This window comes from Manacus vitellinus, unplaced genomic scaffold (genome assembly GCF_001715985.3).
Source record: "Manacus vitellinus isolate BGI_N305 unplaced genomic scaffold, ASM171598v3 scaffold_6_pilon, whole genome shotgun sequence".
NCBI classification, from domain to species: Eukaryota; Metazoa; Chordata; class Aves; order Passeriformes; family Pipridae; genus Manacus; species Manacus vitellinus.
The window spans coordinates 36,890,731-36,904,045 of record NW_021940750.1 but is presented as its reverse complement, the minus strand read 5'-3'; the positions used below and the strand labels follow the sequence as shown (position 1 = coordinate 36,904,045).

Genomic DNA, 13,315 nt, shown 5'->3' with positions numbered 1-13,315 from the left:
ACTCCACCAGGTGAAAAACATGAAGTTTTAGTCCTCCATTCTATCTCAGTTTTTCACAATGGAACATAGTCTTTGAGCATGAGTTTGAGTCCACCCTTTTGTACTGTATGATCATTTCACACAGAAGTCACACTAGCAAATATTTTTTTTTTTTTTGGTAACAGAAATAAAAGACTGTCAAAATCAATGGGCTAAGGGACATGATTTGTTATAAATTTATTTAATCTTCAGTATTTCAGCTTGCACCTTTGCTTCAGCACTTTAAAATAAAATGTTTCAACTATGACAGTAACTGCCTAATTTACATTGCGTCCCAGTCAATGTTCTTAAAAGAAGCTCATATTAATCCCATTAAAACCATGTTGTGTTTGGTGTTGCATATGACTAGTTCCACTTTTTTTTTTTTTTCCAGAATTAACAGTGTCAAGTTCTTACAAAACGTTGAGTTTACAACATTTGTGTGCGCAGACCCAGGAGTACAAACTGTGACCTGATAATCCTGAAACAGTCAGTAGTCTAGGAGGGAATCCTTTTTTACCTCTTTTCCGTGCCTGAAAACAAGAAAACTTCAAATCCTACTGTATATTTAAATGGTAGGAAGAAAAATATACAAGCTTGTATTTATACTGTATTTCTATCAATGGCAACAGGTCATAAATTCATGTTTGCAACTATCACAAAGACTCATGAACACCAATTCAGTTTTATACTGTAAATACTGCTGGATTGATGGTTTAGGATTATCAATTCACTGTTGTCATATGTCTATAACAGTTCAAAAGCATCCTGGAGAAAAATCCCAAAACACATACCTTCTGGTATATAATAATGCAACTGCATTAGCTAAATATATACTGTACATAAGTCTTATCAGCATTTTACCTACCAAAGATGTAAGATTCCACTTTCAAATACAAAGCAGATAGCCAATAATGTATACTTATAATACAGCCCTCTTCTTTTGTTCTTTGTAATTTTTTTTTTCCTCTTTTGTTTTAAACAATTTGGTCACAATGCACCTTTGATATAAAAGCATTTTAAACTTTATTATTAATACTCAGAACATTAGGATTTCCAGAATTCTTTTTTTTTCAGTAGCATTTGTAGAACCACTTTTGGTAACAAATACAGTAGTTAGGAATGAGCATCCAGATGAGAATGCAGAAGTGTATTATCCAGAATCCTTTCCAGCTAAGACCACAGGGCTGGTACTGTGATGAGTAATAGTACTAGAACCACAAAAACACTAGAGTATGTTTTTTAGAGGCTACATCCTCTTTTGCTGGAACACTTTATAAATACATATTAAAAAGTAAGGCAACAACTCCAAACTGTCCAAACTGCTATCTCAACTCATTTTCCAATTAGATCCGTGACCACTGGAGAGCAATTTCATGCTTGTGTTGTTTAGCACGTGTGTTCTTTCTAAATGGTCCAATAAAAACATACTGTAATAATTTAGCAATTAGTGTTTCTAAACCAACTCTGGTACGTGTCTCCAATGCTGCATCACTAATACTGGTTAGGTACTGAAGTTCAGGGTGTTACCACTGCCCATTTTTTCAAGGATTGTGGACACTAATTTGGATTTGTAATAAAAAGGTGCATGAATCCAAAGCTCCCTTTCCTACTATGTTTATCACCTACTTGTTTTTTTTTTAACTCCTAATGCTCAAATTAAGGAAGCACCAGAGACAGCCTGGTACTAAAAAAATTCTCACACCAGTAAACAAAACTTTTATTCAGGACCAATGTTTTTCATGGCCCTGATCTGAATGGACATTCAACTCATGAAGATGTGCAAAAGGAAAAAAAAAGTCAAATTACAGTAAAGTTATCCAGAGAAGGAGGATGTTACACAAACTCATAAGGAAATGACAGTCTTTTTTCTCTTTTACTATAAATACACGTAACAGTTTAGCAGAAAGACAAGCTAAATTTTAAGATTGTTCACATTTGAAAGTTGTATTATACTCTCTGCTAATGATAAATAAGGAACAGGTCCTGACAATGGAATTTGACATTGCAATTTTCATCAACAGATCTTTGAAGACTGGTTTTAAAGAAGGGTTAAAACAATGATTATGTTTGCAAAGTTCTGAGAAGTCCATCTGTTGTCCAAACTTTGGATTAAAGTCCTTATTTTTTTCCTTTACTTAGAGACAGGTATATACAGTGCTGTTGTAATAATGAAACAAATGTGAAATCTACTGTAAAGTTGCACAATACAGAAAACTGTTGCTCCATCTTCTACTACATAAATGTGTGACTCCACAGGTTAATAATGCTGTTTTGTTTTTTTGTTAAGTTGGAATTATTCCATCACGTCTAAGACCTCTCTTTAATTCCAAATCCTCCAGTTTTTTCCACAGTTCTTCGCGTTCTTTCTCTTTCTTCTTCTCACTGACAGATGAAATAAAACAAAGTGTTAACAGGAGAGAAGACTGTATAACATTTATGTTAAAATATATATATTTGACATTATTGGCTGCACTGATTTTCAAGAACACAACTGCAATTTTCCCAAAAAAATTAATTTTTAAAAATATTTTCTTTTTTTCCTTTTTGTAACCTACGAAAATATAACTAAAAGCAGTATGAGAAGAACATAAAACATAAGCTGAGCAAAGTGATAGTGTTCATAGACACTAATTTGTAATGAGGAAGAAAAAATGCAGTGGACTTTTATTATGGGCCTAATGGACTAAGATTATACAAATTAACATTGCAAACTAAATTATTTAATTATTTTCAAGTTTGTTTATGTAAGCATAGCATTTTTTAATATTAAAAATAACAGCCACTTCCTAGAAAAAGCTTTCCCTGATTCTTTTAGAATTGCTATTCTTACTTAACTGACTGGTGGCTTCCATTTGGCTTAGGCACCAGCCAAGGCAAAGTTCAAGCTAAAAGATCTGCCTTTTGTTCACTGAGTCACTCTTTTTCCACACCAAATTCCTACAAGATCTATGTAGCATTTGCTTTAACAACAGACTTTAATGGTTGATTTGACAAAATTAAACAGCAAATCTAACATTTACTTTACCTGCATTGTTTGCTTTCTAAGTTTCCTGTCTCTGCCATAGCTTACTTTGAATAAATCTCCTTGGTACTGTAAGGTACAAAATGCTTTCAAGTTCTATCACATCACCTTATAGGTTTAGGGGAAATGGAAATCTTAACAATGACAGAAACACAGATTCTCTGCTAGTCACATTAGAGAAGTCTTGAAAAATATTTCAGCGGATTAGAAACATCTCTGCACATCTTGATTCAGTCAAAATACCAACATCTGGTTCATTTATTTGGAATTTTAATTTCCCAAGAGTATTTTAAACTTATAAAAAAAAAATACAAACAACTTTCAGACAAATCCCCAAGGAACAGTAAAGAAAAAAAAAAAGAGCCCATTGTTACTAAAAGTATTTAAAATTAAATACAAGAATAAGTGAAATAGCCTTACATTTCCAGGCTACCTACCAATATTTATCCTCTAATCATTATGAAATATATGCCTGCTTACCTAAAAGACTGTTAGAGGATGATCAACTCATCCAACTTACCTATTTGACCTTTCCTAGTCATTAATATTGAACATATTTCTCAAGTTTTAAGTGGTATCATAGCTACCCTTCTGATATGTGGTTTTATTAAAATGCTAAAGATTTTCTGGAAACATTAAGGTAAACATCCCAGCACTTTATACCTTCAGGTATTCGCATGTTTTAAAATTATAAGCAGTAAACAGAAATGGTGAAATGCTTAGCACCAGCCCTGAACAGGAGATACAACGTCAGCAGGGGCAAGAAAAATTCTTTGTGCAGTTCAGCCAATAAACCTCCCCATTATCCAGCCATGGGATGCTCCACTTCAGTGTCTGGTCCTGTTAAGAGCAGAGTTTCTTATCTGCAAATTGATTTAAGTCACCAACCTCCCTCAGTGAATGGCTGGATTTGATGACCAGTCCCAAAATTCTCTGCCTGTTTCTTAAGAAACCACTGTTGTCTCAACTGCACCAGCAGATTGAACCTTAACTATCAACACCTATCAAGAACTGATCTGGCATCTTCGCTCAAATATATCTCCAAGTCTCTAAAAGTAAAATACCACATTAATGGACTATTTTTACCACTGCCATACCATATCAGTGAACTATGGTAAAATACTATATTAATGAATGATTTTTTTGTGTATAAAATTCAAACAAAGCAAAACAAAAGGCCAGTGTTGACTGGAGTCACACAAGTCAAAAAACAGCCTCCAAGAGACTTTCCAGACTGTACTAACAAGGTCTGCTGACATGCAGTGCCCTTTGCTTTGCTTTGGGCAATCCCTGAGTCACAGACAAGGTGTGACTTAAATGAAGTTGCAAATTGTTCAGAGTTCCTGAAATTTCCTCATTTTTTTCACCTGACACTTTGCATGAGGTAAGACTTTTGAGAAAAGATGCCACACTGTAATTGGAAAATGAAGATTAAGGAAAACAAAAGAAAAGACAAAAAGCTACTGGGGTAGAACTAACAATTCTATGAGTGGTGTACTTAATGGATCCTGCATGCTAAAAGACTCAGATAGAGAGCAAGACCTCTGAATAAGAAATGAAAGGGCTGAGAGATGCCTCTCTGCTTTAAGACCACATCCAGCCTACAAACAGCAGTTTGGAAAACAAATCTTAGGGGTTTCCCTTGTGTCTCTTTCCAAAGCTCAGTGTAACTTTTTTTTGTGAAGTCTTAAAGCAAAGTGTTATCTTTAAACTCTTTTTTTTTTTACTATTGAAGACCTTGATATGCTTCAGTCTCCTGGAACGGGGAGTCAAAAGGAATTGCTTGAATAATGTGGATTCCCGAGCAATGCAACGGATACTGTATTTAATAAAGGGTAAAGAGCAACCTGCACATCTAATCTTACACCTTGCAAGGAGAAGGTTAATGGGCAGGCAAGGGGAAAAATGGGGCACTGTGCCTACCATGTGTGAGATTATGCAACTGCACCTGAGTGTAAGGGAAAAACTAAAGAGCAGGCCTTATGCACAGCTGACAAAAAAAAAGCTTTAAAAAGTTACCGCTGACGATCTGACTTGTAAGTGGCTGTCAGCTCGTCAAACATGGTGCTGTTCATTTCCATAAATGCCTTCAACACATTGTAGACTAAAGCCACAATAGCCCTGTGAGAAATTGAAAAAGAAGAAAGGAGTCCATTAGTTGCAGGTGAAATCAAACGTGAAATAAAAGCGTCTTCTCTTCCCGGCCTTTCTGTGACCAGTTCTGTTCTTGCAAGTATGATTATGTAAATTCTTCGATTTCAGTGAAACTGCTTTTGATTAACATATTTAAAGGTGAGAATCAGCTTTCCTGTCTCTACTGACTACTGAAATCGAGAAAGCCAAAACTCCAGGGTAAAAGGTAACAACAGAAAGCCATTACATATAACTACAGACTCTTCCCTCATGCTGTGGAGCAGTTCTGAATGCAGCTTCAGGGATTCAAATCATCAATGCTGGCAGAAGGAATAGAATTCAAACACAAAATGAGAGTGATTCATATTTCCTTATGACTTTTCTATGAAGCTGAATATTCACTGCCTCTATGCAAAATACAAGGCTGCATTTCAAGAGTGATTGTACTCATACATTTCATATTCATTTTCCCTTTCACAGTTCCTGATCCACTACTATGGCTGTCATATTCAGACCCAGAGCTGCTTAAGAAACAGCACTTCAGCCAGGAGGCAGTGAATCAACAGAACAAGTGCCAGGAACCTTTGGAGCTAATCCATATAGCAGACAAACTATGTGCCATTGCTCACATACCCCTGTCTCTCTTTCACTTCTTTCAATACACTTTTAATTTTGTTGCCTACGTGGCAAATTTTCTTATAAATATAAAAATTATTTAAATTATATTCTTTATTTTACATGTATCTTTACCTGGTTTATGTGTCAAAAAAACAAAATTCCTGTGGGTATGAACAATCTGCAAACTGGGATACTGGAGTATTCTCATTACCAAAAGCATCCCAGTGCACAGTATAAAGGTTTAGGCAGGAGCAGGGGCATGTTGGAGACTGGTAATGCCATGGAAAGTGTCTTTGTGTGACCAGTCTTAATTACAGAAGCTTTCCAGTAGCACTAGATTTGTCAGGTAAGCACACAAACTTGAGAGCTTGCCTAGGTACAGAACAAAAAGACTAATGTTTGAAAAGATTAAATATTGTATAGTAAGGTCTTAAAACAACTGAGACCTGAATGTAGCACAAGCTCATTAAAAATACTGGGTTTACTACATGGTAACCATCTTGAGTTAGAAAAACTTTTCAACTCAAGTATGGAATACATGGCATCTAACTGTAATAGTATTTTTCATTAAAACACTTTCTACTAGGTCATTCAGTTTAAAATAAAAATGCCTAATTATCAGAATACCAATATGAAGTAACTGTTCAATTACTGTAACAGAGAACAGCTGTATTTCAATAAATTTAGAAAAAAACAACCCAAGAAGAATATACTGATGTCTGTATGCTTCACAGATGTTTAAAAAATACCAGTTCCAGAGGTCTCCCAGAGGTATCAGTCCATGATACAGCCACAAAGCTTTATTAATGCCAAGAGATATTCCTCTAGACAATTTACAATCTGGCTTAAGAGTCAACCAGTTTATAAAAAACTGTGTAGGAGAAAAGCTCGATGAGCAACACTTTTTCCTCAATAACAATGTAACATCTAATTTCTCTTTTTTCCAGCTTGTGAGAAGGTCTATTTTTATCCCGTAAGGTAGAGATTTTTGTACACATACCAGTTAATTAAAAACACTCTGAGACAAGCTCAAGTACAGACTAATTTATATTGGCATTAACAGAGTTGCACTTGCTCAGACCAGCTTTGGGTCTGGATCTCTCCCATTCAGAAACAGTAAAATAAAGTGTAAAGACAAAAAACTTACGGATTCCAGTGTTCTTTAGAAATCCTATAAAGGCTGGAAAACATGATGGGAAGTATAACATTTGAGTTCTCCTCTATCAAACTCATGATGTACTCGTTATTCCAATAATACAGCGCTCTTTCAGCCACCTTTGAGTCAAAGGAATAAATTATTAACAGGAATTCAGATACCTATAATTTTGTAATTTTCCGAAGGAAAAACAAATCACAGAAAAACTTCACAAAGACAAATTAACAGGAGTCATTAGTTTTGGAATTAAACAACTCCAATCAGTAGCATAACATGCATTAATGGAATTAAGTTTCTATCCTGTAATTCTGATCCCACAGCATCCACACTCTCTTTCCCCTGAGCAGTATGTTGCTGCTCACTGAAGACCAGGTGCAGACACTGCATTAATGCTGCAGCTGTGGAGGGGAAGGGAGAGCAGAGAGACTTCCCATCTCCCCTTTCCCTCAAAGTCAGGAAGGCTGCAGTCAGAAGGAAGACACTAGTGCTGGGATACCAGAGGAAGGAGACAGAGAAAGGCCCCACAGCTGGGCTGAACAAGGGAGGAGAAACCTTCCCTGTGGGGAAGGTAACAATGACAGTGATCACCTTGGGGAGGAGCTGGGGAGTAGGAGGGAGGATGCTGATCTAAATTATGCTAAAAATAAATGCAGCCCAGGGAAGAGCTGAAAAGTCACATCTGCCTTTGTGCCAGGACAGGTCACTAGGCTTAATATGGAGACACCACAGGCCATGAACTCTAGTGTCATTCCATCTAAATCCTATTCATTTCCCTTCTTCCCTTTATGCAATGTGATGATAAATTTTCTGTCACCTCTAATCAGACATCTCCTGGTTACAGAGGGAAGTAAGTTGGAAAACAACCATATTGCACCAAAAATGGAGAGCAGATACATCCTACATGGTCTATATGGCAGGGACCTGTCACCCACAGTCAGAAGGGCTCAAAGTCTACTTGGATGCAGTTTTTAGGCCTTATGTGGGGCTCAGAACAGCAAGTTCTGGGCTGTAACCCCAGATACCTCTAACATGGAGCTCAGAACTAAACTTCTACTGCAACATATCCTCTTCCACAGAAGGCGAGTATTTAAAACCACATAACATAAAACAATAATTACATTTGCAGGGCTGTTACATTTGAAACTGAGACTATACATTCCTGTACAAAAAATAACCTCTACCACTGACCTGAAAATGAGGGCTAGAGACACACTTGGCAATTTGTTTAAACAACGGTTCCTGGATTTTGACAAATTGTGATGGTTCAATTACATCCAAGATTTCCTCCAGCTCTCCTAGGAACATGACCTAAAGACAAGGAAGAAAGCATTAAATATAAAACCTCTAAATCATCTCAATCAGAAAAATGCTGGTAACCCTCAAATTCTACTGCTTCAGGGAGAAATGGAAGCCTCACAAGTTCAGCAAGACCCTCTCCAATAATATGATCAGTTCTACCTTTAGCAGCTTCTGGGTTCAGTCTCTTAAAAGAAGGACAAGTGTGTTCAAGTGCTGTCTTTTCAAATATAGCACTTGTCCTTTACAATAAAATTACCATGGAATACTGGTTCAATTCTCAAAACTTTGCCTCACACGAAGAATTTGACCAAAGCTTAAACTTTGCTAACTGAGGAGAGTCTCTTTATTTTGAATATTGCTTCTAAAAACAAGGTAGAATTACGGTTTTGCTTTTTCACAAAACCTCATTAGGGAAACTCAGATTTGCATCAAGAATTTGAAACAAAAATGCAAAGGCCTAACTGCATCATTTACATGTATAGCAGATAAACACTAGACAGTAAAATATCTTCCACCCTCCCTGGAAAAATACTACCCTCACATACAAACAATTCCAAGTCTACCAGAGTTTTCCAACCTATCCTCAACTATGTTTATTTTCTCCTCTCAAAAAAAAAAAAAAAATGCCATAACAGTTCTCTTCAGAAGTACCAGTGCTAATTTTGTGAATAGAAACCATGATTATCAAACTTTTCTCTTCATAGTTGAAATTTTCTAAAAAGCCAGAATCCAAGTAGAGAAAAATCATCTCCAAGAAAAAATACCAAGATTTCACCACAGCACGTGCTCACTACCAGGAAATATTTAAAGATTCCCTGCTTATTATATTTTAGAGCAAAATAATTCTTTTGTTTTGTTATACTAGCACGCCGCTTACCTCTTTCTGACTGCAGGTTTTTGGCCAGAATTTCATTAAACCTCTAATGACCTAAATTAGAAGGGAAAAAAAAGTCAGATTTTTTTATTTTTCTCTCAACAGGGAGGCAAAAAAAAAAAAAGTAGGAAAGAAATATTTACCGGTTCTGTGAGCGAGGGGTCTTTCTCCAGAAACTGTACTATGCAATACGCCAGCTGTGAAGAGGTAAGAATTAAGGAGAATTAAGTCAGAACATTTCTATAAAGAAACCACAAGGACCCAATTTTTAAAAAAAGAGACACTCGAGGCAAGGTGCTATTCAGCTTTCTCAAACTGCATCCGATTTCAAACTGAGATGCACAGTTTGCACTGTGCAAGTGCTCTGAAAGCTCAGCTCGTAAGAAACAACAGGACACTTTACAAAAACAGTCAGAGAGACAAAGTAACACATACAATTAAAATCAGAGCAACTTGCAATTCTAAATACAGTCATACAACCAAATGTTTTGAAACTTCTGTTACTCTCTCAAACTGTGTCTTTTTACACGTTTTATACATCAGCAGAATCATGAGAACTCTTGAAAGATGAGCCAACACCTAAACCCTGGAATAACATATTTGGAAAGCACAGCTTTATCAGCATAAGAAATACTGCACTATCTGAAAGTCAGACAGAAAGGCAACAGGCAGCACTTATCAGAGGAAAAATAATGTTATGAAGGCATAAAAGATATCTGAGAGCATAAATGCAGTATTAAGAAATCTGTGAGGGAGAATGTTGAAGATCATGCAAAAATGTGGGTATTATTATTCAGAAAGTTGCCAGGGTGAAGAAGAGCCTTGACAGCACCAGACTAAGGAAACCCAAACATCTTCTTGGGAGAGAGAATGGGAAAGGCAAACTTGTGAGAATGCGAAAACAGCAGAAAAACCTACAGACTGCTTAAATACTAAGTAAAATCTCCAAACTATTACAGTTGTATATTAACAATTTTAAGTACCTAATCAGAACAGAAGCAAAATATCTATCAGACAAAGCACATCAAATGAGTTTTTAAAAAAAAAAAACTATTGTATTTTTTCCACATTTCAGAAGTTCCCCCCACCTTTTATGTGCTACATAAATAAATTTCCAAAGCAACCCTAAAAAAATATAACTCTGAACAGAAAATATTTTTATAATGTCTACCTGTGCATGGAAGAGTGATAAACTCCTGACAGTGTGTAAAGGGATCAGCACCTTCACCAGAAACTGTTTATGCTCTGCCTTCAGAGGTAAAGCAAAACCATTGATAATACTAGAAATCAGAAAAGAAATATTTGTTAGTGTCACTATCAGAGAAAACAATATGGAGGGCCAAACAAGCACTTTCTAGATTAAAATATATTTAGCAGTAGGCACCTGTTTACAAATAGCAGGTTCATGCCATTTGTAAACAGGTGCTGACTTTGGTCCTGCTTTATATTAGCAGGGCACAAGATGTTTAGGTAGCAATTCAGCTCCAACTTAGGAATAATCACATAAACAGCTGAACAAACCTGTTGCCAAACAGGTAAGACCTTGTGTATGTGGTCTGTAAATTCATGTAAGCAAGGTGGTCTTGAGTAATTAACCTACCAAAATTAGATTAACTCGAAACATTCACACTGCTAGTGTGCCTAAAAAAAAAAAAGTAATTCTACATCATGTAAGGGTGAAGTGCACAAAATGTAATGCACATACACATGTAAAAATCAATCCAACATTTGGCTGTAACTTGCATCTAGTTTATATTCTTGGCAAAGATGTGACAGAGGTTTGCACGTGGGCTTAAAGATGAGCATGTGCACACATCTGTTTTCAGAATCAGGGCTTATCATAATACTTCTTCCAAATCTGACACTATTCTGGCATGTCCAGAAGGGAAGTCTGAGACAGATAATAAATAAAGACTCGTTTACCTTCCTAAAATTTCCAACAGTTCAGCTACGCCATTGAAGTGTTCAGTTTCATAAACAAATCTAAAAAAAGAAAAGTTAAATATAAGCGATATATCAGTTTCCTAAAGTGTTCATGAGAGAAAAGCACCTTCTTCCACAACTTACCGTAGAAAAATATTATTAATCTGTTTTCGGATAAATGCTCTAAGACCCAGAAACTTGCCATAAATTCTGTGCAAGACTGTTTTTAGGTAGTCTCGTTCTCGAGGGTCTTCGCTGTCAAACAGCTCCAACAGCTGCGTTCAAAGGAAAAAGAGAACTCAAAGAGGGGACATTTGACAAGTGTGACACACAGACTTCTATATAAAAGTAAATTCATGGAAGCACATGCATGCAAAATGTAACATCCATGGTAGGCAAGGTGTAGATATACAGTATTAAAAGAATCTGTTGGAACCCCAGTACATCATCACAAAACTCAGACTGATAAATTTTTGATTAATTGGGTCCAAAATGCCGCTTTTCTTCTTCCTTCTCCCCAAAATAAATACGTAAGTTCTTAGATGCTGGAATACCTATAAATGAAGACAGCCTGCCTTTTAACATCCACCATTCCCTCACTCTGCAGAACTAAAAGATCCTCATTTGCTCTAATATTCTTGTTCTCACAACACTGTGTCAAGGTCACATTTTTCTAATTGTTTGTAATTTATATGATGAGCTCTTAAGCCTTCCTAGTGATTGCATGGCCTTCATGCTGTGGAAAGCCTCAACAGGGAAGGTCTATGCCAGCACTGGGTCTGCTGTTACAGGATCTTCACCAATTGGCACAAATCAAAGTGCTGGGGGAATTAATTATTTAATATTAATATCAATTTCAATTAAAAAAAAACAAACCAAAACAACCAGCAAAACCAAAATAAAAAACCAACAGAACCACCCAACAACAGAAGACCCACATTTATTAAGTAGTTCTTAAATAAGATTTTAAAACAGCAAAATGATTATGTGAGACTCAATCAAAAGAAAACATATTCCAGTGTCTTGTCTTGCACAAAATATATCCCAAAACACTGACACCTGAAGTTGTCTCTAAGAATTAAGACATGAAATGAGCAGCAGGAATAGCACCTGCAGATCTTTGTTTTATTCCCCTTGATGCTTATACCACAAAAGTATGAGCTTCCCCTTAGCCACTTTCTTCATTTTTTGACCCCACAACACTGGCTATTCTGGTGGATATTTGAAAAAAAATGAGAAGGTAAACTTTACTTAAAAACAAAAAACTCAACCACCACCAAATGCATATTAAACAGGGAATTTTAGATAGTAATCATAAGCAACCAGTATCTTTCTTGCATGAAAAAGAAAGTAACTGTCAACCATCACCTGTCTCGCAAAAGAAACGAAGATGGTTTCCAAAGAGGTCTTACAAATGTATTAGATGCTGTCAGAAAATTATTACAGGAATGGCAGAAAGCAAAATTATCTGAGATTCACAAACAGATAAATTTTAAATACCTATTACAAGTAGATCTGTCAGTGTATGTATGCTACATACATCTCTGTTAAACTGCTATACAACTTTGAGGAGGTGAGAAAGAAAAAAGGCAGAAAAATATGATTAAAAGTTATTAAGCTGTCTGGGATTTTTGACTTCTAACATGCAGGTCTAGGACTGATGCACATACTCTTCTTCATTGTTTTGAATGTTTCTGCAGCTTGTAATGAGATCTCACTGTGTTTTCCTTGCAGTAAGAATCTGTGGTGGGGATTTCATGAGGAAACTATGAGGTTTGTCATCTGCCCTCCAGAGGTTATAAACACATTGCTTTGTTCAATTAGTTCTACAGTTAAATAAATAAATAGTCACCTCATCCTTCCCCAAATAGCACATTTCACCCTAAGACAGCAAACAGCTGGAAACACTTACGTGTTTCATCTTCTTAATGGATTGCAAAGTATTTGTATTTCCAGTTCTCTTATACAGATCCTCTCTGGAAACACTGCTAAACTAAGGCTCAGCCTCTCATTTTAAAAAAAAAAATAAATAAGACTATTACTTTGCTCTGTCCAATTTGTTATCAGTTTTCAACAATAAAGTCTTATTTTTATGGACAAGCTGCAAGACTTCCATAATTTATGTGACTATTCTAAACACACAAAGAAAAGGGAAATAAATTTTCCAAAATAGCAACCTACATAACACAGAGACTCGTGGATATATTTGAATAGTATGTCTCTTAGCAACCACTGCCAACCATTTCAGACTGTATATAAGTAGGCTTGA

The 13,315-nt window shown here is 36.0% G+C and overlaps 1 protein-coding gene across 5 annotated transcripts in view; it reads right to left on the bottom strand.

The window, feature by feature from the left end:
- Positions 1-381: 381 nt before the first annotated feature.
- PPP2R5E (protein phosphatase 2 regulatory subunit B'epsilon) overlaps positions 382-13,315 on the bottom strand; it is a 77,490-nt gene continuing 64,556 nt past the window's right edge. For 4 of the 5 annotated variants that reach the window (XM_018082446.2, XM_029964358.1, XM_029964357.1 and 1 more), the window contains exons 7-15: positions 11,191-11,321; positions 11,047-11,106; positions 10,295-10,403; positions 9,267-9,320; positions 9,127-9,177; positions 8,139-8,258; positions 6,942-7,069; positions 5,063-5,164; positions 382-2,403 (exon numbers count right to left, since the gene is read on the bottom strand). In XM_018082446.2, coding sequence (XP_017937935.2) covers positions 2,304-2,403; positions 5,063-5,164; positions 6,942-7,069; positions 8,139-8,258; positions 9,127-9,177; positions 9,267-9,320; positions 10,295-10,403; positions 11,047-11,106; positions 11,191-11,321 — 855 coding nt within the window. In that variant the 3' untranslated portion in view covers positions 382-2,303. The remainder of the gene's footprint in view (positions 2,404-5,062; positions 5,165-6,941; positions 7,070-8,138; positions 8,259-9,126; positions 9,178-9,266; positions 9,321-10,294; positions 10,404-11,046; positions 11,107-11,190; positions 11,322-13,315) is intronic. The other variant, XM_018082447.2, reaches the window with a different exon arrangement.